The 25,764-nt window shown below is 43.5% G+C and overlaps 1 protein-coding gene across 2 annotated transcripts in view; it reads right to left on the bottom strand.

Annotated features, from left to right (window-relative positions):
- Positions 1 to 25,764, bottom strand: part of SHISA5 (shisa family member 5) — a 187,624-nt gene that overhangs the window by 12,624 nt on the left and 149,236 nt on the right. For both annotated transcript variants that reach the window (XM_030208083.1, XM_030208082.1), the window contains one exon: positions 16,645 to 16,763. In XM_030208083.1, coding sequence (XP_030063943.1) covers positions 16,645 to 16,763 — 119 coding nt within the window. The remainder of the gene's footprint in view (positions 1 to 16,644; positions 16,764 to 25,764) is intronic.

A 25,764-nucleotide genomic window follows, 5' to 3' on the forward strand; every position in this document is an offset into this window, starting at 1 on the left:
AGGAAATGTATGCAACATGGGCAGAACTCCTTGTGATGATGATGACAACTGTACTCCTCTGAACAGGATACACATGGCACAGGAGCACTCACAGGGGCAGAGAGATGAGAAGTCCTCTTTCTAGAGGCCTAGGTCCATGTCTATTCTACTCTTACAAGTACATAAGTAATGCCACACTGGGAAAAGACCAAGGGTCCATCGAGCCCAGCATCCTGTCCATGACAGCGGCCAATCCAGGCCAAAGGCACCTGGCAAGCCTCCCAAACGTACAAACATTCTATACATGTTATTCCTGGAATTGTGGATTTTTCCCAAATCCATTTAGTAGTGGTTTATGGACTTGTCCTTTAGGAAACCGTCCAACACCTTTTTAAACTCTGCCAAGCTAACCGCCTTCACCACATTCTCCGGCAACGAATTCCAGAATTAATTATGCGTTGAGTGAAGAAACATTTTCTCTGATTTGTTTTAAATTTACTACACTGTAGTTTCATCGCATGCCCCCTAGTCCTAGTATTTTTGGAAAGTGTGAACAGACGCTTCACATCCATCTGTTCCACTCCACTCATTATTTTATATACCTCTATCATGTTTCCCCTCAGCCGTCTCTTCTCCAAGCTGAAAAGCCCTAGCCTCCTTAGTCTTTCTTCATAGGGAAGTCATCCCATCCCCGCTATCATTTTTGTCGCCCTTCGCTGCACCTTTTCCAATTCTACTATATCTTTCTTGAGATGCGGCGACCAGAATTGAACACAATACTCAAGGTGTGGTTGCACCATGGAGCGATACAACGGCATTATAACATCCTCACACCTGTTTTCCATACCTTTCCTAATAATACCCAACATTCTATTCGCTTTCCTAGCCGCAGCAGCCAGTGGAAGGCTGTCACGGTCGTGCCCAGGTTTCAGGATCTCAGTCATCTTGCCCCTGGTGGCCAGCCTGGTGGCTGCATTGGATTGTCTGTGTGCTGTTTCCCGTTCCAGACTTCAGCACAGTCCAGTCCGGATCTTCCGGCCTGCCAGACTTGCTTGTCTTGTTTGAGCCTGCACAGCAACCGTAGCTGCCTGGTGATTGCTGTAGCTGAATCCCAGCTGCTGCTGGGCTTATTAGCCATTTGGAAACTCTTTACTTTGCCTTTGCATCGCCTAAGGCCCTGGTTAGTTGGTGCTTGCTGCACTTCTGCCTAGTCCAGTTTATAGTCTGTATTCTTGCCTGATTCTAGTTTAGTCTTTGTGTAGATTCTTGTACTTTATTGCTTGTTTCCCAGTCTTGTTTCTTGTTTGTATGTCTTTGTCTAGTTCTAGGTTGTCTGTGTTTCTTGTTCAGTGGCTGCCTGGCAGCTTTCAGTTCTGTCTCTTATCTATCTGTGTTTTTTCCCTGTTTCAGTGGCTGCTTCCAGCTTTCAGTTCTGTCTCTTGTCTACCAGTGTTTGTCCCTGTTTCAGTGGCTGCTTGCAGCTTTCAGTTCTGTCTCTTGTCTACCAGTGTTTGTCCCTGTTTCAGTGGCTGCTTGCAGCTTTCAGTTCTGTCCCTTGTCTGTCTGAGAGTCCTAGTCTAGTATTCTGCCTAGCCTCCCTGTGTGCTCTAGTCCCTGAGTGTATCCTGCTGGTATCCTGAGTGTATCCAGTTCTGGCCCTGTCCGGCAAGTCCTGCCGGCCACCTGCACCCAGGGGCTCAACTCCTGAGGAACGGTGGTCAAGTGCAGGTGAAGTCTAGCTGGCCCTGTCAGAGTTCTGCCTTATCCCTGTGTGGGGTGGTTTTGCCTGCCACTGCCGCTCCTCGGCAGTGCCCCAAGGGCTCACAAACCTAGTTCCTGCTTTGTGAAAACGTGACAAAAGCTCTCCATTGGCTCACTTATTTTTCCTGATGTGACCTGCCTGAGTGCCTTTAATGTCCCAGCCCCACAGTTAACTGTTATAGCTGCTGCTTCTTAATGTTCCCTCATTGAGTCATCTTAATGAATGTTATAGGCTGACTCACAAAAGGAATCAAAACCTGGAGCAAGACATTTCCAAATGAAAACTGGCTTAAAGAACAGGGACACAAACAAAAACAGAACGGGAACATTGGACTTCGTTCCTGCCACACTAAAGAATAGAAAGAACGTTGAGGAACTGGACGATTTCAGCAGGAAGGTATAAAACACCATTGAGTGTACCAGAAGCATAGCCAGGTTTTGATGACAGGGGGAGCAGACCTTTTGTAAAAGAGGCACCGGTGTGAGGTTGCAAGCCCGATTTGCATAGGTGCCATTTCATTTAAAATTTTGTTGTGGACGCAGCTACTTCCCTTGCACCCCCCCCCCCCCCAAGCTATGCCTCTGGTGTGTACCCACTGGTTTTTATGTACAACAGTCAATGAAATCCCCAACTCTAGGTGCACTGCAGAGAGAATAAGTGAGAAAGATTATGGGGAGATTCTGAGTGAGAAGTGATTGGAAGGACAGATGGATGACGTGGGCAAGGGATGATAAGGAACTGTAGGAGAGCTGTGTACCTTGACAGAATCTTTCAGCAGATGAATAGGTGACTGATCTCTTTCTCACAGGAGTGGTCTTGCAGGGGAAACATAAGAACATAAGTATTGCCATACTAGAACGAAGTCCATCAAGCCCAGCACCCTGTTTCCAACAGTGGCCAATCCAGGTTACAAGTACCTGGCAAGATCCCAAAACAGTACAATACATTTTATGCTGCTTATCCTAGAAATAAGCTGTGGATTTTCCTCAAGTTCATCTTAATAAAGGCTTATAGACTTTTCTTTTAGGAAGCTAGCCAAACCTTTTTTTAAACCCTAAGCTAACTGCTTTTACTATATTCTCTGGCAAAAAATTCCAGAGTTTAATTACATGCTAAGTGAAGAAATATTTTCTCTAATTTGTTTTAAATGTACTACTTTGTAGCTTCATTGCGCGCCCCCTAGTCCTAGTATTATTGGAAAGAATAAAACAAGCGATTCACATCTACCTGTTCCACTTCACTCATTATTTTATAGACCTCTATCATATCTCCCCTCAGTCGCTTTTTCTCCAAGCTGAAGAGTCCTAGCCGCTTTAGCCTTTCCTCATAGGGAAATCTTCCCATCCCCTTTATCATTTTCGTCACCCTTCTCTGTACCTTTTTTAATTCTACTATATCTTTTTTGAGATGCAGTGATGCAGTCGGACCATGGAGCGATAAGGCAGCATTATAAAACATCCTTATTTTTGTCTTCCATTCCTTTCCTTATAATGCCTAACATTCTATTTGCTTTCTTAGCCGCTGCCGCTTACCGAACAGAGGGTTTCAACGTATCATCAACAATGACGCCTAGATCCCTTTCCCCGCTCGGTGACTCCCAACGAGGAACCTTGCATTACGTAGCTATAATTCGGGTTCCTCTTTCCCACATGCATCACTTTGCACTTGCTCACATTAAACATCATCTGCCATTTAGACACCCAGTCTCATAAGGGCCTCTTACAATTTTTCACAATCCTCTTGCAATTTAACAACTTTGAATAACTTTGTGTCATCAGCAAATTTAATTACCTCACTAGTTACTCCCATCTCTAGATCATTTATAAATACGTTAGAAAGCAGAGGTCTCAGCACAGACCCCTGGGGAACCCCACTACCTTTCTCCATTGAGAAAACGGACACTTTAATCATACTCTGTTTTCTACCTTTTAACCAGTTTTTAATACACAAGAGAACACTACCTCCTATCCCATGACTCTCCAATTTCCTCTGCAGTCTTTCATGAGCTACTTTGTCAAATGCCTTTGAAAATCCAGATACACGATATCAACGTCTATCGACATGTTTGTTCACCCCTTCAGAGAAATATAGTAGATTGGTGAGGCAAGATTTCCTGTCACTAAATCCCTGTTGGCTTTCTCTCATTAATCCATGCTTTTGAATATGCTCTATAATTTTATTCTTTATAATAGTCTCTACCATTTTGCTCGGCACCAATGTCAGGCTCACCGGTCTATAATTTCACAGATCACCTCTGAAACCTTTTTTAAAAATTGGTGTTACACTGGCCACCCTCCAATCTTCTGGTACTATGCTTGTTTTTAAAGATAAATTACATATTACTAACAATAGTTCTGTAAGTTGATTTTTCAATTCTATCAGTACTCTAGGATGAATACCATCCGGTCCAGGCGATTTGCTATTCTTTAATTTGTCAGATTGCGCCATTACATCTTCCAGGTTTATAGAGATTTCATTCACTTTCTCTGACTTGTCAGCTTTGAATACCATTTCTAGCACCGGTATCTCTCCGAAATCTTCCTCGGTGAAAAACGAAGCAAAGAATTCATTTAATCTCTTTTGCTATGGCTTTATCTTCCCTGAGTGGCAAAAGAATCAGTTAGACCACTAGATGACCAAGGGGTAAAAGGGACAGCTTCTTGCTTTTAATATACCTAAAAAAGTTTATACTGTATGTTTTTGCCTCCAACGCAATCTTTTTTTTTCAAAGTCCCTCTTTGCCTACCTTATCAGACTTTTACATTTGACTTGCCATTCTTATTATTTTCTTCAGGATCTGAAGGATTTTTTTTTAGCTCCAACAGCTTCATTCACCTCACCTTTTAAGCATGCTGGCTGGCCTGGGCTTCCAGAATGGGATACTATTTTTGAACAGCATCCACGCCTGATATAAAATTTCTGACCTTTGCAGCTGCTCCTCCAAGTTTTTTTTTCATCATTCTTCTCATTTTATCATAGTCTCCTTTTTGAAAGTTAAATGTTAATGAATTGTATTTCCTGTGTGTACTTACTCCAGAGCAGATATCAAACCTCATCATATTATGTTCACTGTTATCAAGTGGCCCCAGCACCACTACCTCCTGCACCAGATGCGCTCCACTAAGGACTAGATCTAGAATTTTTCCTCTTCTTGTTGGCCCAAGAAAACAGCAAGGCAGACAATCCGTAAACTCCAAGATGGAAAACAACAGAGCAGATCAGTAGAAAATCAACATGAATTTATTGATAAAACATTAAAAAGCCTGACAGGGACCATGTTTCGCCCAATAGGGCTGCATCAGGGGCTACTCAAGATCTTTATTGCCAATATTGGAAACTGTGTAACACAGTTGTAATAAATGTATGGGAGACAACGATTGTATCCTTTTAATTGCAAGGCAAAAAACAGCTGATGGCCCCACATGCAGGAGCCAACATCAGTGACGCAGCCCTATTGGGAGAAGCATGGCCTGTGTCAGGCTTTTTAATGTTTTATCAATAAATTCATATTGATTTTCTACTGATCTGCTCTGTTTTCCTCCTCTTGTTGGCTCCTGTACCAGATGCTCCATAAAGCAATCCTTGATTTTGTCAAGGAGTTTTACCTCCCTAGCATGCCCTGATTGTTACATTTAGCTAGTCAATATCGGAGTAATTGAAATCACCCATTATTATTGTGTTCCTCAGTTTGTTAGCCTCCCTAATTTCTGATAACATTTCTACACCTGTCTGTTAATCTTGGCCAGGTGGATGATTGTATATTCCTATCACTACCCTTTTACACACAGAATTTCAATCCACAGGGATTCAAGATGTTTTGTGTACTGCAAAAGTTTCAATCTATTTGATTCAAGGCCCTCCTTAATATACAATGCTACCCCCGCCACCAATTCGATCCACCCTATTACTACAATATAATTTTTACCCTGGTATGACAGTGTCCCACTGGTTATCCCCCTTCCACCAGGTCTCAGAGATGCTCATTATATCTAATTTTTCATTTAGTGCAATACATTCCAACTCTCCCATCTTATTTCTTAGGCTTCTAGCATTCGCATATAGACATTTCAAACTATGTTTGTTGTTCCTACTTACATCTTGTTCAGCAGTTGACCGTGATAATTTCCTGTTTATTTAAAGACACCTGGTCTACAATGGTCTCTATTGCAACCTCGCTATCGGGATAGCACCAAAACAGGGAAGATAGGGTATCTTTGAAAGATACCTTGTCCCGAAACATGCGCTTCTGAACGACTATCAGCCTTCCCCAAGTTTCTAGTTTAAAAGCTGATGCCAGCAGCCTGTTCCCACCCTGGTTAAGGTGAAGCCCATCATTCCACAATAGGCTCCTCCTTCTCCAGAATGTTGCCTAGTTCCTTACAAATCTAAAACCTCCTCCCTGCACTGAGACTCCGGAGTTCTGCCTGTCTCTTGGACCCTGCTAGTGGAATGGGGAGCACTTCTGAAGATGCTACCTCCTAGAGGTTCTGGATTTGAGCTTGCTACCTAAAAGCAGACTGAAAGGAGAGTGGGAAATATAGAGAAAAAGGGAGAGGAATACACTGAAAGAAGGATAAGGTAGTAAAAATAAAAAGGTAGGGATATGATGAGGATAGTAAAGATGAATGCCATGTGTTTAAATTCATCCTGCAATAGGAGTTTACTGTTTAATGAAATGAAGAGGTTGTGAGTAGATATATGCCTAGTACAACTGATGGAAAGTAATTGGTTATATATTGTATTGTCTACTATATTTTATTTATGTTTCTTGTACTCTGCTTTGATCTGTGGTAAGTACAGGTTATAAATGCTCATAAGCTCTGGAAATCTCTGCTGGAAGATGTGCCAACGGCAGTTAGCGTAACTGAGTTTAAAAAAAGGTTTGGACAAGTTCCTGAAGGAAAACTCCATAGTTTGCTATTGAGACAGACATGGGGAAGCAATTGCTTGCCCCAAGATTGGTAGCATGGAATGTTGCTAATAACTGGGTTTCTGACAGGTACTTGTGACTTCGCTTGGCCACTGTTTGGAAACAGGATACTGTGCTAGATGAATCATTGATCTAACCCAGTATGGCTACTCTTATGTTCTTTCACTAGTAAAACAGGCCCATTTCTGACACAAATGAAACGGGTGCTAGCAAGGTTTTTCTCGGAGTGTGTATGTTTGCGAGATTGTGTGTGAGAGTGACTGTGTGAGAGAAAGACTGCTGGGTGTGAGTGTCTCCTCTCTCCCCTGCCCCCCCTCCAGCCACCTAATGAGTCTCCTCTCTCCCCTACCCCCCTCCAGCCACCCAGCGAGTCTCCTCTGTCCCCTGCTCCCCCTCGAGCCACCCAGCGATTCTCCTCTCCCCTCCCCCCCTTGAGCCACCCAGCGATTCTCCTCTCTCCCCTGCTCCCTCCAGCCACCCACAGATTCTCCTTGTTCCCCTGCCCCCCCTCTAGCCACCCACCAATGCTCTTCTCTCCTCTGCCCCCCCTCCAGCCATCCAGCGATTCTCATCTCTCCCCTGCCCCCCCCCTCTAGCCACCCTGTGATTCTCCTCTCTCCCCTGTCCCCCCTCCACCCACCCTGCGATTCTCCTCTCTCCCCTGCCCCCCTCCAGGCACCCAGCGATTCTCCTCGCTCCCCTGCCCCCCTTCGAGTCTCGTCGCTCCCCTGTTTACCTCCATCGAAGTGGCCGTGTCTTTGACAGCCCTGCCCGTTTGTAGCCTTCCCTTCGACTTCGTTCCCTCAGAGTCCCGTCTTCTGACGTCATTTCCTCTTTCCGCGAGGGCAGGACTCTGAAGGAACGAACTGGAAAGGAAGGCTACAGATGCTGAGGTTGTGCCTCGTGCTGCTATCCTGTGGTTGGTCAGTTCTGTTTCTGACGAACCCGGAAGTTCGTGACGTCAGTACAGGAGATGGATACAGCAGGAGCACGAACTCTTCAAAGCTTCACTGCCACAGAGTCAGCTTCAGAAAGTTGGAGGTTCTTTTTATTATATAGGATATTAGAAATGCAGAATCACCACATCTGTTCTGGGCCTGAAATACTAAACAAGGGAAAAAGGGTGGAGTGGGTAATTCTGCCTGCAAAGGGGTTAAAGGTGGAGATGCAGTCAAGAGGGATGTGGAAGGATGATTTATCATGATAGTGGATACCATTAATGAGGTAAAGTATACATTATTGAATGTATATGCCCCTAATAGGGACCAGGGAAGTCTACATGTAAAGGGGGGGGGGGGGGGGGCAGCAGCCAGGACTTGAAACTTACAGGTCCCCAGAATGTCATAATTCTGTAAGGAAGGGGGATACCTGAGGTAGAACTGGTAAATATTAGAGACCTTTATGGAAACCCTGCATTTGGTCGATTTATAGCACTTCATGCAACCTAGAGAAACAAAATGATACATTTTGGAGGCAATTCTATACATGTGTGCACCTTGTGTGTTTAAGTGATACCCTAAAATTGCAGGTATGAACCAAAATGCAATACATATTATAAAGTAGCATGCAAGTGCTACAGTGAGTAACTGCAAAAAGGTATATGCATGGGCGAGCCACGGACTGCCGAAGTGATGCATGCAACTTACACAATACTAACGATTGTGTGCGCTGCATGGGCACAATTAGGCACAGAAAGCAAAGAAGAGGGACAAAACTCCACACCTCGAAGGCAAGACAGTGGAGATGACCAAGGAACCAGAGTGCAGCAAAAGATATTTTCAAAAAAGAGGTTCTTTAGTGACATCAGCTCACATGGAGATGGTGAAAGAGTACAAGATCACTTAGAGGGGTCATACAAAATCACCAAGTGATCTTGTACACACTTTCAACATATCTATGTGAGCTGATGTCAATAAAAGAACCTTTTTTTGAAGCTCCTCTTTTTTGAAGCTATCTTTTGCCACACACTGATTCCTTTGGTCATCTCCACATTTAGGAACGCCCATTTACATCAGCCATTGACCTGGCATAAGTGATCGCATTTAACTTTTGGCACACCAAAGTGGGTTTACACTAGTATTCTAGAATGTCTTAGGTGCATCTCATGGCTGTTGTAGAATTGGTGCAAAACACGCCCCATTGTGGCACCAAGTTAATGACCTCCCTTATTCACACGCTCACCACACAACTCTGGAATTAATCTTATCCGTATGGGCAGGGGTTGGTAGGGGAAGTGGTGACTGCAGAAACAGATATGTGGTTAGACCACATGCCTATGTAGGTAGAGTTCAAAATGGGGATATTATCTGAGGGGATCCAATATTGGAAGCTAAATGACAGTCAAGTGAGGGACAAGTTTATATGTAGTGAGCCAACAAACTTAAGAAAATTTACAATTTAATGATATTGGGGAAGTGGCTCCAGAAATGGTATGGAATGGGATAAACGCAGTCTTATGGGGAGAATTTATTAAAATAATAGCGGCATATAAAAAGCAAGAGGCAAAGGAAGAGGAAAGCAGGATCTGAAGGATCTGGAGTAAGACCTACACTGGCCCCTAGGGACAGTAGAGAAGGAGTTGAAGGCTATTATGAGTACCTTTGCAGCGATTATGGCAGAGGATTTGAAGCACAACTTAGACCTGGTGTGGCAGTGACACTTTAAGCATAGTAACAAAGCTATGAAGCTACTGGCCCATAAGCTGTGGGTTCAGGAACAATAATAATATAAAAAAAAAAAAAAAAAAAGCCAGGGGCCAGGTTTTAGAAAAAGATGGGGAAAGAGATTTGTGGAGTTTTATAAGGTGTTATATAAACTAGAGACAGAGGTTGGTTGAAGAATTATTAGAAAGGAAGGTAAGGGGGTTGGAAGGAGAAGAAATTAGTGTTTGTGATATGCTGGAATGGAAACAGATGGGTTATGGTGTTTTGGATATTGGTTAATATGCGTATGACTAATGCATTAGTAGAAAAAGCTCCATCAAGATTTCGAGATCTGTTCTTTAAGGAGTCATTAACTAACAGCACATTAACGTTCTTAATATGTATTGTTCATCTTAGGGCCCATTGCATAAACTATACCTTCCATCAACAAATCTAAAATGTCATTTTACTGCAATTCAAAATAATGTACAATTGTTTATGAATTTACCTTTACTGATACACAGTACTAAACCTCCCCTTCATCACACAAACCAACTTCTGAAGTTAGAGCAGGGCAGAAGTAGTTACCATCAATTTTCAGAAGATTCTAGTCTACAAGATCAGGTTTAAGAACATGGTGGATGCAATCCTGAGCTTAATGATTTAAAATGTTTTCTAGTTAGACATGTCTTATTATACAGAAGAAAAGGAAGTGCACCCACTGGAGGGCTACAATATGACTGTTTTACTAGCACTATAGTGTATTTCCATCTTGCACCTCCCACCCAATGCTTGAAACCCACCTGTTCTTCAACTTAGCCACTACCATGTGTGCTCAAATGCAGCTGTGAAACCATCTTTCCACAGATGGGTTGTTTTAAGTTTCACATACAAGAAACGATTAGGCATACAAGGGGGTTTCCTACATGAAGTTTTTATATGTAATGCTGGCTCCTAAATAAAATGTATTAAACAATAATGCCTGTACAGTGCACGATATTCTCAGACATACCAAGTCACATGCATTTTGCGTGTGACAGACGCATTAGGCCCCCAACTCCAGCTCATGTGCCAAATCCCCCTCATCTCACATATTGAGAGGAGGCGACTTTGGCGTCCGGTCAGGCAGCAGCAATCCCCTAATCATGTCCAGCATGTCCTTCTTATCTCCCTTTCCCACCTTCCTTGCAGCTGCTGAGCTGCAATGTGTGTTGAGCACAGAAGCGATCCTCAGCCGCTGCTACCTGGGCCTCCAGCCCCCCCCGACACAAGGGCACCGGGGAGGGGAGGCTGGTCAGGTGGATCTCCAGCCCCCTTAACACCCCAAAGTGGGGTGTAATGGACCCCCTCCTCCCCTCCTTGTTGGAGAAGGGAGTATCACACTCTCTCCTCTTCAGAAAACTCCTTTATACATCAGGAAGCCCCTCCCAGTGTATCACCATTTTGAAGGTGGCGCTGAAGAGAAGGGAATGTGATACTCCCTCCTCCAGCAAGGAGGTATGGGGAGAGGGGTCTGCTACACCACCAGGGCGGGTGGGGGTAGAGGTGGGAGCCCACTTGGGCCACCAGGGATTTGTTTTTAGTTAGGGGAGGGTTAGGGGGCTGGAGATCCTCTAGAATTCCAGCCCACCCTATGTTGCTATTTCGGGGGGGGGGGGGGGGGGATGTGGGGGGTCCTCACATTTTGAAGGGGGTCCAATGGAACCCCAGGACTGGTGGAAGCCCAGGCTGACAGTGACAGTCCAGGTTGCCCGACTCTGAAGGGGAGGGGGAGTGGGAACAGACCCTTAACCCTAACGCCATCTCTGAGCTGGGTTAAGGCGCTATTATGTCCCTAAGATCAGAGCACTATACTCTGATCATAGGGGCATAATATTAGCACAGCTCACTTAAATCTAATTTAAATCAGTTCTGCGTTATTGCTTCGCTCGGGCGGGGGGAGGTAAATGCAGGTGCTAATCCAGCGTTAGTGGCCTCTTGCGCCCGCATTTACCTATGATCGGGCCATAAATGTATTGATGCTCTGGGCTCACCTTGATCTTTAAAATGCTGCTTTCCCTAGGAAGGTTCTTGTTGGTGCTGTTCAGGAATGATAGATCTGTGTCATACAGGTCCTAAATGACGTTTGTAAGATTTTGTATAATTTCTACTCCTGCCAGAATTTTGCGCCGAAAAATCTAAAATTCTATGCAAAAAAAATTCAAAATTCTGTACACAAAGGTAAAATTAGTTCTCATCTGATAATCTTCTTTCCATTAGTCCCAATAGATCAATCCAGAGACAACTGGGTTATGTCCCTCTACTAGCAGGTGGAGACAGAGAACACCAGAGCTCTACCATATGGGATACTGTGCAGCAGCCTTCAGTATGATCAATACCAAAGCAGTAAAGAAATCAGGATACCATGGATCAAACTCCTGCCTCTATCACAAACAGGGAGGAAACCAGTGGCCCTGTGATCAAGCAACCATGGTCTTACTCCTGTATCATCCTGCCAAGCAAGAGAGGTCCATAAGACCGTAAAACAAGATCTGTGATAATTGGAATCCAAATCTGAACAAGAACAAAACACACCACACACTATGTCCTAACCAAGAAAAACAAATGGCATGCCTCTGGATTGATCTGTTGAGTCTAATGGAAAGAAAATGATCAAGTAAGGACCAAATTTTACCTTCCATAGTGTCCCACAGATCAATCCAGGGATTTTATGTAACAAAGCATGCAGTAATTGCAAGGGTACAGAGATCACATTCCAGAAATGAAGAGAGGCTGAAAAGCATAGGATCACCGTAGAAGAGAGACACCTTCCTCTATGTGAATCGGGTGCCTGCTCTTTAGGTATAAATTTAGATTGTAAGCCTTTCACGGACAAGAACCGCTTACCATACCAGAATGCAACTTGCCTTGAGCTACACCTGAGAAAAAGGAGAGCGCTAAATCCAAAATCCTTACCCTTCTGGCTGCCTCAAATCCTTCTGCCTTAAGGATGTTCTTAGGCTAACCTCAAAAGCAGAAGAACCCACCCAAAATACGGAGACTTCTGAGTCCTAACTAAACAGTGGGGATCTAGAAAAAGTATAAGCGCTGCCAACCATCACAAAAATGTCTCAAACTGTATTACATCAAGTCCCATTTTTATATGTTTTAACTGAATACTAGGGAACAACTTTAGTCTCTCCTCTATAAGGAAATGGACAAAAATAAACTTATATTAGACAAGTTGTCATTTAACAACACCCAAGCTGAATTTGACAGACTTTAAGAATATAAGGTAAACAATATGGGCAATAACACTTTCTGAACATACATGCAGCATATGAGCTGTTACTATTCAGATGTCTGCTCAGAGTGCCTTGCCTAAAACAGAAGTGCTGGTTTTAACGTCTCAGTTCCTGGCTAGCTTAAGAACTGGTCTACAAGCTGTTCAGCTTGACCTCAGCAATGAGTAAATGAATGGAAATGCCTCTAAAAAAGGAAGATAATGGATTACAGAATCCAAGGCAGCTCTTGCCAGATGAATCCAATCAATTCTTTTGACTGGATGGCAAGAGCTGATCAGGGGAGATGTGGTATGCTTAAAGTTCAACAAGGTCTGCAACGTGATTCCACATAGGTGACATAAATAAACTGAGCACCATTGGTATGGGACCTAAAATGACTTAATGGATGAGGAACAGGGAGACAATGAAAGGTAGTTGTAAACGGTGTTTACCTCAGAGGAAAAAAATATATTATTGGTATATGTTGCAGAGACTGGCCCTTGGTTCGAGTCAAATTTTTGTAAGCAAAACTGTGGAATAGAGGCTGACAGAAATTGTTTTTCCCAGTTTTGGCCAAAACCGTAACTACAGCCAAAACTTATCGCATGGTTTTGGCTGAAGTCGTAACCGAATCGGAAAACTGAAGATTGGTTGTGTGAATGTGAACCAATGAGGCCCACTAGGAATTGTCAGTGCTTGCAGTTGGCAAACCTCTACTAAATCCACAAGAGATTATTACCCTCCAGTCCCAGAAACTGCAAGCAGAGGCTGACAACTGGGAGATCCATTTTAACAAGGACTTCTCAACAATCTGGTATGTTTAGGTTCTCAAGTCAATGCAGATGTAGTTAAATATCCTCTCAGAGAGGAACTTCATTATGATTACCAGCTTGTTATGCTTACACAAACTGTGCACAAGTAAAATTAGCACCGAGATGTTTCCAGTTTTGTATTTAGTTATAAAACTGATTAAGGACAAGTATGATATAGATTCTTACTCAAATACAAGTCACTTAACCCTCCATTGCCCCATGTAAGCCGCATTGAGCCTGCCATGAGTGGGAAAGCACGGGGTACAAATGTAACAAAAACAAAACAAATAGGATAAGAGAGTCCAGACACTGGTCTACACTGTAGACATTATGCCAGCCTCATGCACAATCCAAAATAAAAGAGCACACTGATGTCACTGAATGTGAAGACTATCTGCTCTGAAAAATTACAAACAAGAGCAATACATTTTTCAAATTATATTCTAATATATAAGCTTCATTTCATCATCATATCATTCCCCTACTAACACTACAAGCTGACCTTGTGCTTGAAAATCACTGCAGGTTCCTTTCATATAGAACCTAGCTTCTGCACCCTACAAGTTTGACAAGAATGCAGCATCTTCATAAGAAGGATGACCAGCAGGAAAAAAGAGGTGATAGTGCCCTTGTATAAGTCTCTGGTGAGGCCCCACAGAGTACTGTGTGTAATTCTGGAGATCGCACCTAAAGAAGGATATAAACAGGATACAGTAGGTCCAGAGGGTGGCTACAAAATTAGTAAGCAGTCTCAGTCATAAAACATATACGGACAGGCTTAGGAACCTCAACATGTATACACTAGAAGAGAGGCGGGAGAGAGGGGATATGATAAACGTTTAAATACCTCAGAATGTACAGGAAGTGAGCCTTTTTCAAATGAAGGAAAACTCAGGTATGAGGTGTATACAATGAAGTTATGAGGAAATAGGCTTAGGAGGAATCTAAGAAAATACTCTTTCACGAAAAGAGTGGTGGGTGTGTGGAATGGCCTCCCGGTGGGAGTTGTGGAGACGAGGTCTGTCAGAATTTAAGAAAGCGTGGGATAGGCATGTGAGATCCCTTAGGAAAAGAAGAGTTAGTGGTTATGAGGATGGGCAGATTGGATGGCCCACTTGGCCCTTATCTGCCTTTATATTTTGATTTTTCTATACCCAAACAGAGCCTGGAAAACCTACAGAATCACCCAAATAGTATCCAAACCAGAATATATATAATTCAAAACAAATGAAAAACCATATTTTACCTCCAAGCAAAATGGCCTCCACACACATGGACCTCAGCTGACTTTGCACCATATTTGAACTTAACAGTTATGTCATCAGGGCCACCGACACACACGGCTGGACCCGGGGCAGCACACCCCCCACTTGCACCACCCTCCACATTCGGGCTGCCACTCCCACAGTCTGTTATCTCCTGCTCCTGTGTGCCAGGAGTGGGACCTAGATGATTGTATTAACGCAATAACTCTGGTCACCCGGGTTATCAAGTTAATGCAATCATCCCGGTCCCGGCACGCAGGAGAGAAATAGACCCAGAAGGAGGAAGCAGCTTGCTGGCACTGGATGTCATCTCTTTACAAAGAGGCTAATTCCTAAGGAGGAGAAGCAACTCCTGTTCGGAGGGGGAGGGAGACAAACAGGACAAAGCACAAATTTCCAGCTTCTTCTACTGAACACACACACTCAGTTTCGGCCGAAACCCAAATCGTGCAGAAAAAGGATGTTGGGCCAGTTTTGGCACCGTAACCAAAACCAAAATTGTCGGCCTCAACTGTGGAAGTGCTCTTGGAAAAGCGTCCAATCCAATAATACAATACAATGTGCTTATATTTCTCAACTTACCATTAACTGGTTCAACATAGATTTTATCAAAGAAGTTAGTCATTACCATGAATTATAAAGAATATAAGACATAAAATAAACTGCTTATTGCTTGAAAAATACAATAATGTAATAAACATAAGAAAGTTTATAGAAAGGACGGTGGATATGTAGAACAGCATCTCGGTGGAGGTGAAGGAGATGACAGTGTCTAAACTCAAGAAAGTATGGTACAAGAACCTAACACTTCTTATATCTCAGTCCCAGAAAGGGAAAACCATGTGGTCTATATATGTAGCAATTTCTACTAACAGCATAATTGCTGATAAACTGCTGGAAAGATATCAAAATACTGTGATTTATAAACCGAAAGACTTTGGAGTAAAGAAAAATCAATGGTAAATACCAACTGTAACTGGTGACCTTGGCACGATACCAACTGAACTCCCAAAATACCTGGAAACCTTAACATTTAAAAGGCATAACCCTATCAATTTTGCAAAAACCTTTCCTACTTAGAAAAGCTTACATTTTGTATTGATATTTCTATTGTTCCCAGGCCCTTGAATAGATCAGCATTAATGAAGTTAAAACAAGTCAAAAATGGCTGTGATATGCCTCACACTCAAAGCCAAATCTATTATTATTATCAAGTCATGCATAAACACAGGGAGACAAGGCTGATGTTAAGAAATGAGGAGGCCTGGGGCAAACATTTAGGAGGGGCTCCAAAATCTGACACAAAGTTATGCCTCCTTCAGGCCTGGGCAGGTTGGGGGCCCAGGTCAGTGAGTAGCTAAGTATCTACCACTATCAGTATGGCTAACAAGCAGCAAAGTATCAACTCAAGAGCATCAAGATGTCCTCATCAATGGAAAGAAATAGGACTTTAATGAACAGTCAAAAGAAGTAGCCCAATACCTATCAAACTACTGGGGTGATAAAAGAATACAACCTGTGTGACAGTCCTGGGGGAACTCTGTACAAAATATTTGAAAGTTCTGAATAACTATTTGTCAGGTAGAATTCCCTCATAAGGTACGACTCCCTCTGCATTAATCCTCCCCACAATATTACTCTACGTTTTACCTTCCCCAGCACGCTCTCTTCCCTAACAGCTTGAATCCGTTTCCCTCCACTTGCAGGTTCAGCCCCCCAGCTTTCTTAGAGTAGATACATCTGAGCTCTCTCTTTCTCTGCCCCTCCCCTTTTATTCCCCTGTTCTCTCTCCCCTTGCCTCCTGCAGCTCAAATGACCACTTAGGCCTAAGATGGAAAAGGAGGACAGGCATAGCTCAATGTGCAGTCCATTTGCCACCAACTCTTGCAGTGCGATCACTGCGGGATTTTTTTTGGAGGGGGGAGGGGGGGTTTAGAGATCCAAGACAGTGAGCAGAGAATGATACTTTCAATAAAGAGAAAATGACTCACCTGGCCGTGGTCTTCGGCACATCTTGTACAAACAGCAGCATGAGCAAGTGAAACACAGGATGATGGTAACAACGAAGACAACAAAAATGGAAATCCCCACAGCAATAACAACCCCAAAGCTGAAAGAAAAAGAGAAAATCGGACAATTAATTGTTTTCTCCACAATAATCTTCAAGATTTAAAAAAAAAAAAAAAGAAATGGGTTTAGTACGAACAAAAGCTGTAACAAGAATTTGTAAGCTGGCACACTGGTTCTGTCAAAGAGAGGAAGCCTGGGTTTGGTTCCCAGCTCAGATCTTCCACTGTCCGGCTCTGCTGATGAGGATGCTGCACAGGCAGCATTCACAGTCACTGGGGGAGATATTGGGGGGGGGGGGGGGGGGAGGAAGGAAGATACTGTAGTCCTTGTGCAATGGAAATATCTAATGCCTAGATTTAAGCCCCACGATTAGAGGGCTCCAATCGTGCTGTGTGGAAGAACCACTTAAAAGTGATGCACTCTTACAGTATGTACCACTGCACCACCATCACATAGTGTGGTGGGTGTATTTCTAAAATAAACCATTAACTGAACCTGAATCTAGGCTCTATACAGGGTCTCGGTACAATGAACCCTTTACTTCTTTCAAAAAGCCTATTTAGTTGAAATGTTTATTGAACATGTGGATAAACCCGCTTTACGATAGGATGCACTTTACGACAAAATGACAAGCACCCCTACGCACATGCGTGCTGTTCGTAGCCTAGCGCGTCAGATTAGTGCGCATGTGTCCCGGCTACTTAGCTTCAAATTACTACGCTGTCCACAGGGATTAGTGCCACTACACCGCTGCATATATTTGCCTATATTAACTTCTGATCATGCCATACCGCTACAATGTGCTACTACGGCGTTGGAAGAGCGGTATTTCCAGAGCACTATCTAAAATAGCGCCGGGGTTTGATCATGAGTGCACAAACGAACAGATCACAAACAGCAAGAACAATAGCACAATCAATGTACATAAGTACATAAGTACATAAGTACATAAGTAGTGCCATACTGGGAAAGACCAAAGGTCCATCTAGCCCAGCATCCTGTCACCGACAGTGGCCAATCCAGGTCAAGGGCACCTGGCACGCTCCCCAAACGTAAAAACATTCCAGACAAGTTATACCTAAAAATGCGGAATTTTTCCAAGTCCATTTAATAGCGGTCTATGGACTTGTCCTTTAGGAATCTATCTAACCCCTTTTTAAACTCCGTCAAGCTAACCGCCCGTACCACGTTCTCCGGCAACGAATTCCAGAGTCTAATTACACGTTGGGTGAAGAAAAATTTTCTCCGATTCGTTTTAAATTTACCACACTGTAGCTTCAACTCATGCCCTCTAGTCCTAGTATTTTTGGATAGCGTGAACAGTCGCTTCACATCCACCCGATCCATTCCACTCATTATTTTATACACTTCTATCATATCTCCCCTCAGCCGTCTCTTCTCCAAGCTGAAAAGCCCTAGCCTTCTCAGCCTCTCTTCATAGGAAAGTCGTCCCATCCCCACTATCATTTTCGTCGCCCTTCACTGTACCTTTTCCAATTCTACTATATCTTTTTTGAGATATGTAACCGAATAGATTGCTCTCAAAAAGGTGACAACAGTTAAGAAATTTTGAAAAACTCCCCCACCTCACCAATGTACCATCCTCCCTCAAAACTTACATACCCCAGTCCACAACCTATCCCCCTACCCTCCCCCCATCTATAAACAACAAGTTACACACTCTGTAAAGCAGTAGAGTCTTGAGTATTCCTTGTAAAGACTACATCCCCCAATGTGTTCAAAAAGGTGGAATGCACTCTAATCAATAAAGTAGCCAGATATGAAGTCCACACATGGAATTTCTTTTTGTAGCCCTTGGCTCTCTTGCTTCCACAGTAAAATGCTCCATAAGCAGGATACAAAGACTATTTAAATTACTCACACATACACACGCTTATATACAGGGTGCTAAAAGGAGTAGTAAAAATGTTCCAAGAACAAATACCAATTTCAGTATGCACAAGAACTTCACATTGGGAGACAAAGTAAAGAAAGAAACACAAGCTCAACATTACTGTACTTTTGCTGAAATCAGCGCAGGAAACCTTTTAGACTGATGTCATGCCATAAAGAAAAAGCAACCCAAATAGCCAAGAATCGATACAACAATCATTAAAACGTCAGCCTGAGCATTTAAAGAAAGAATAATTCAATCACTCAGAGCCGGATGCACTAACTCCATGGAAAGAGCCCTTCCCTTACCAAATTGGTAAAAAACGGGCATGCGTGAAGGAAATCAAATGCAAATAAGATGCTCGCTGTTAGCTCATTTGCACGCGATTTCCTTCCTAGGGAGGGGAAGCCAGTCAGCTAGTTGAGCATGCGCAGAGCAGCCAATCGTTATGCTGGCTGCTCTGCGCATGCCAAAGACAACTTCATACAAGTCCTTCACTCAAAAAAAAAAAAAAAAAAAAAAAGGACATCCCTGATGAGCACATGGACGTTTCTTTCTTCAGATTTTGTGATGGGCGTCCTTTTCTTGGACGTATTTTTCTTACGTGCCCAAAATGGCCATGCCAGAGAGAATCGGGGATCGGGACGTGTGAAGACGTCCAAATCAAAACTATTTGGACGTCCCTTTCAATTATGCCCCTCCAGGTCTCTCAGTCAATCCCAGAGCGTTTAGCTGTCAGACGAGGGCCTGCCAGGGAGGAAAGGAGGGAAGTCCGAAGGGAAGCGATCAGCTGTTACCCGCTGCAGCGCCTTCACACGGAGGTAAGAGGCGCTGTAAGGGCCCGGCCCGGTGGCAGACGGAGGGGGGCCACGAGGATGCAGAGGATGGCGTGGAGGCTGGGGCTGCGGGAAGCTGTCATTTCAATGGAGGGGGGAGCGGCTGCGACCTCGGGGGGGGGGGGGGTGAAGGACGTCCATAAAGGATGTGTGGAGTGGAGGAGTGGCCTAGTGGTTAGGGTGGTGGACTTTGGTCCTGGGGAACTGAGGAACTGAGTTCGATTCCCACTTCAGGCACAGGCAGCTCCTTGTGACTCTGGGCAAGTCACTTAACCCTCCATTGCCCCATTTAAGCCGCATTGAGCCTGCCATGAGTGGGAAAGCGCGGGGTACAAATGTAACAAACAACAGTTCTCTTTTTTTATATATAGTGAAGGACGTCCATAAAGGACGTCCTTGGCATGCGCAGAGCAACCAGCATAACGCTTGGCTGCTCTGCACATGCTCGACTTTAATGATGGAATAGAGAATGCAAGTGAGCTACAACGATTCGCTAAGGGAATAGGTAAGGGAAGGGCTCTAACGATTGTTTAGTGCATCTAGCCCTAAGTCTGTTTGGCTCAAAAAACAAAACAGGGACTTCCTGCACAGCCCTGTATGCATGTGATATAGGCACTGTGATCCCTGAGAGCCAAATGAACAAAATGAAATACAAAACACACACTTAAAGGGAACAATGAAAGCATTTCCAGCAATCTCCTCCAGTCACACCAGGTCCTTAAATATAGATGAGTTCTGTGCAGGGAACCTCTTCCCTGCTGTACTCCAAAGTTTCACCACTGGCAGCAACAGCCAATAACCCCAGATATGTTCATTTCAACCACTCTTCAAAAACCACCTTCTGTCTTCGGCTTTAAAAGTTCTCTCATCTTCAAACACACTGCCTTTTGAAAGAAGAAAACAAAAGGGGAAAAGCTAAGGATTTTAACTATTTTAAGATCTGACTAACTCTTCTCTTATTAGTGGGTCATATAAACTGGTGGGCTGAAATTCTCAAAGGGAAGGTATTTGTAATAAGGCGGAGGGCCGCAGTGCACGAAGCTGCCCCTAACATGGTGTTGTGCACCCTTGCGCCCAAGCCCCGGCTGGGGAGGTGGGGGTACAGCTGCAAACAGTCAGGGAGCCCCAGTGGCCCGAAAGAGTTTTCATACCAAAGCAGGGCTCCCTGCTGGGAAAGGAAGTGCTGGAGCCATGGGCTTAAAAGCCCACAGCTTACCAGAAGAGCCCTTTGTCCCCAAGGACTCAAATGAGAGCAGCACATCCATGCACTCATCTCCCTGACGGCCACTGCGCTTCCAAGCCTCAGCCTTACTCTGGCATGGAGACATTATTCGTTTGAACTGGCTCAATGAGAGAGGCCCTCATTTAACATTCAAATTAAATTACGATGCACATCAGATCAATTTTCTGGACCTGTTATGTGAAAAGGAGTATGGTTTTGTGACCACTAACACAAACCTGCCTTTTTGGAATTTTCAAGTTTTTATAACCCATCACTAAAGCAAAATCTGCCATTCAGTCAATTTTAAGACTCAAGAAAATTCGTACAGAATTTGAAGATTTTGAAAAACAGTCTACCATCGTGAAAGAGATTTGTGAGAAGAGGCTACCCCAGATATGTGAAGGCAAGTTTGAAGTCCCAGAATGATCTTTTAGGGGTACGAGGAAAAAGAAGAAGCCTAGATCTACTACTAACTACTACTACTTAACACTTCTAAAGTGCTACTAGGGTTACACAGCGCTGTACATTTTAACAAAGAAGGACAGTCCCTGCTCAAAGGAGCTTACAATCTAATGGACAAAATGTGCAGTCAATCAAATTGGGGCAGTCTAGATCTCCTGAACAGAGGTATAATGGTTAGGTGCAGAAGGCGACATTGAAGAGGTGGGCTTTGAGCAAGGATTTGAAGATGGGCAGGGAGGGGGCTTGGCGTATGGGTTCAGGAAGTTTATTCCAAGCATAGGGAGAGGCGAGGCAGAAAGGGCAGAGCCTGGAATTGGAGGTGGTGGAGAAGGATACAGAGAGGAGGGATTTGTCTTGTGAGCGGAGGTTTCGGGTAGGAGCGTAAGGGGAGATAAGGGTAGAGAGGTAATGAGGGGCTGCAGATTGAAAGCATTTGTAGGTTAGTAGGACAAGCTTGAACTGTATGTGGTGCCTGATCGGAAGCCAGTGAAGTGACTTGAGGAGAGGGGTGATATGAGCATATCGGTCCAGGCGGAAGATAAGATGGGCAGCAGAGTTCTGAACGGATTGAAGGGGGGATAGATGGCTAAGTGGAAGGCCAGTGAGGAGTAGGTTGCAGTAGTCAAGGCAGAGAGGTAATGAGAGAGTGGACGAGAGTTCAGGTGGTGTGCTCAGAGAGGAAAGGGCGAATTTTGCTGATGTTATAGAGAAAGAAGCGACAGGTCTTGGCTATCTGCTGGATATGTGCAGAGGAGAGGGAGGAGTCGAAGATGACTCCGAGGTTGCGGGCAGATGAGACGGGGAGGATGAGGGTGCCATCGACTGAGATAGAGAGTGGAGGGAGAGGAGAAGTGGGTTTGGGTGGAAAGATAATAAGCTCCGTCTTGGCCATGTTCAGTTTCAGGTGGCGGTTGGACATCCAGGCAGCAATGTCGGATAAGCAGGCCGATACTTTGGCCTGGGTTTCCGCAGTGATGTCTGGTGTGGAGAGATAAAGCTGGGTGTCATCAGCATAGAGATGATATTGGAAACCATGAGATAAGATCAGCGAGCCCAGGGAAGAGGTGTAGATTGAAAAAAGAAGGGGTCCAAGGACAGATCCCTGAGGAACTCCAACAGAGAGCAGGATGGGGGTGGCGGAAGATCCATGAGAATGTACTCTGAAGGTACGGTGGGAGAGATAAGAGGAGAACCAGGAGAGGACAGAGCCCTGGAACCCAAATGAGGACAGTGCAGCAAGAAGTAAATTATGATTGACAGTGTCAAAAGCGGCGGATAGGTCAAGGAGGATGAGGATGGAGTAGTGACCTTTGGATCTCATCTGTATTTTAAGATACATCTTGCAAGCCAGATCCAAAAGATTAGGAAACATTGGCACATCCTGGAAGGCCACAAGTGTTTTATAAGTAAAGATCTTGTTGTTGTCTATTCCAGGAATAGGAACTTTAAGGAAAAACTTGTTCCATCAGAACTTCCAGATGGTATCCGTGATCCTCATGAAGTTCTTAATTTTGGGCAAAGACCCTGTGGAAAATGCAGTATTTGTCCACACGTCCTGCCATATTCTATTTTTTGTCACCCACATACTGGAAGAGACTACAAGCTAAGACATTCTTCTAACTGTAATACCAGCCAAGTTGTATACATAATTATCTGTTCATGCCCAAAGGTATATGGTGGCAAGACAAAACGTGCACTCAAGACTCGAATCATTGAATATAGGCGTTGCATTAGCCGACAAGTAGCTAGTGTTCCTGTGGTTAAACATTGGCATGACAAAAATCATACTATTTCCGATTTGAAATTTCTAGTTTTTAAAACATTTAAGTTGTCATGGAGAGGGGGTGATATAGATAAGAAACTACTCAGAGAAGAACAAAGGACTATCTACAATTTGAATTCATTGAGTCCACAGGGTTTGAATACAGACCTAGAAATGACACATTTTCTATGACCATAATCCATGCAATATCTGTTCTTCCTTCCTGTATATTGTGCTCAGCGTTTACATGATTTGTTCTTTTTATACCAGTTCTATAGTGTTATTCTTTGTTTGTATCTCAGCATGTTTTTTAATATATATTTTTTAACTTTTATTTTTCTTATTTTTAACCATTTTTTCTAGCCAGCTTTTAGTTAACACAACCGGCCTTGGTTTTTACTGGTTATAATTGCCCGGACTGTTGTATCCCCTGTAGTGGTGTGATTTTAATATGCATAAGGTATCACATCACTGGTATGGCGTTTCTCATTTTATACACAGTGACTGCCTTTGGGCTGCTTCGTTTGATCAGCATACCCTTATGGTAAGTTCCACTAGTTGGCGTTACCAATCCTGCCAGTACTTCTGCTGTGCTTTGTTTTTTGCTTTTTACAGTTGTCTTTTGCCTTCATGTTTTGTTTTTTTAGTTTGACTGGGCGTGTTCCCTTTTATGCATATTTTTTTTGTCTCCTCTAACTGTTGGCACTGTGCCCTGTTTTTATTAGTATATTTGCTTTGATCAGCATATTTGTTTATATCTATATGCATATCGTTTTACAGGAGCAGTTTTTTAGCTGCGAGTCTTGGCGCCTTTTCCGGATAAGTGCTAGATCCAGTTTTTTTGTCTATCAGCTTTCATTTTAACTGGCATTTTATTTAACCGGAATTTTACTACTGTCTTTTTTTTTTTTTTTATCATGGTTCGTTCCCCAGTGTCCTGTTTTCTTTGAACATGTTTTTACTTGGTACACCCTTTATTTATTGCCACACACTTTTTTTGTTCCTCTTTTTAGAGTACATCCTCTTCATGCTCCCTATTTAGGTTTATATGTTTCCAACAGTTTGGTTCAAAATGATTCAATGTATATGTCTTAACTCCCTTCAGTTTTCCTGTGCTGCACAAGAGTGTGCTGTACCAGCATTTTAAACAGAATTGTTTAGTTGCAAAGATATGTCCTTGTTCTTTTCCATACGAGATGTTTAGTATTCACAATGTAAGCCACTGTCTAAACCAAGATACACATTTTGTTTAAATAAGTTTATTAGCAGTACAGTCCACTGGTTCATTAGTAGTTTTTTTATGCTCATTTTTAAAGCTTGTTTTCATATTTTTTATACTTATTTTTACACATTTAGTCCTTTTATATTTTACTAGTTGTATGCGCTTAGAGCCTTACGTTTTATTCAGTCATTTTTTACATGCATACATTTACATCTAGTTTTTAGTTATATGGACCGAGTTCCTCTTGTTTTATTTTTTTGTATGACATACATATGTATTTTTTCAAAGTGTGATTGAGACACCTGAAGCAGGATGGTAGTGCCGCCGAAATACAGACCCTGGTCTAGTCCTTCTACTCAAGCTCCAAATAAAGTGTATTTAAGTACCATTTCCTGTGTTGGATTGTCCTTTGGCCAGTCTCTACTCTTCTGCTTATGCTGTTTCTTCATAGAGGATGCTCCTGTTTGCTGTGCCTGATGGTGATACATCTGGCCATAGCCCCCAAGAGCACTCTCTTTGTATAGACCTGTTATATGACATCTATTCCTCGGTACTCTGGGTTGACAAATTTGGCACTATTCGAATCCAAAGAGGTGTCAGAGGTGTATTGAGGATGCATCTAGGTATTCATTTTGATCCATCAGGATGTGATGGACAGGGGTTGACTGGCAAAGGTGGACACACAATGAACCAGTACAGAGAGCAATAACAATGTTAATTATATGGAACGCTGTTGTGAATGCAACCAGGTCCAGACAACGTGGATCGGGTCACACTCCTATATATGTCTGCCAGGAAGGCCGGTGTGATGGTGCAGTTGACATCTAGATTCTATTTTTATGGGCTTTTACTTTTGTGGGATGAAAGTGGGCACAACTCATCCCTAGTGTCTATATGGTTCAGTCGTATTCCGTTGTCCTGTTTTTCACAGGTTGTGGAAGATCTGAGGCACAATCAAGAAAAAGAATTTAACAGATTTCACCTGGGGTATTTCAGTGGGGACTCGGGGAGTCATCTTGCCCGACTCCCAAGGACGTCCACACACACAGGATGGGTGTTGGATGCTTGACATGGACTCAGATCACTCAGTCACTCTGTCAAAGTGGGATGGGTTGGAGGCCCTGCTGGGATCATATTATATGTGAGTGGAAGCAACCTGGGTGCCAATGTTGTGCATTGAGCTTAGCCAAGCCATACTTGACTATCATTGCACAGCTATGTGCACGTTGATTGTACGATCCAACATCTTCCCTCGCTTGTGTTATCAGCACTAACTTGTGAGGGAGGGCATTTAGGAATACGAACATACAAATGGCTGCTTGGGTGTTGCATCGCAGGGATTGGCAGAAGCTGTAAAGGAATCATTTCTGAAAGGGAAGGACATGGATATAGACAATAACCTGCAATAATCTGTTTCATACCGGTTTGCTGGAAATGCATGAGAGAGACTTTCTGGGCCACAACTGATGACAGCTTAGTGGGGTAGCCTGGGGCAAGCTATATTACCTCAGGCTAGTGGCATAAATACCCAAGCCTGGGTGATTGGAATAGCGCTACTTTCATCAAGGTATGACTTGGTGAAAAAAGGGTTCACTGCACCTGAGTTGGACGGACCTTACTGTATGGCGGGGAGTCCTTGATAC

The sequence above is a fragment of the Microcaecilia unicolor genome, chromosome 6, assembly GCF_901765095.1.
Source record: "Microcaecilia unicolor chromosome 6, aMicUni1.1, whole genome shotgun sequence".
Lineage (NCBI taxonomy): Eukaryota > Metazoa > Chordata > Amphibia > Gymnophiona > Siphonopidae > Microcaecilia > Microcaecilia unicolor.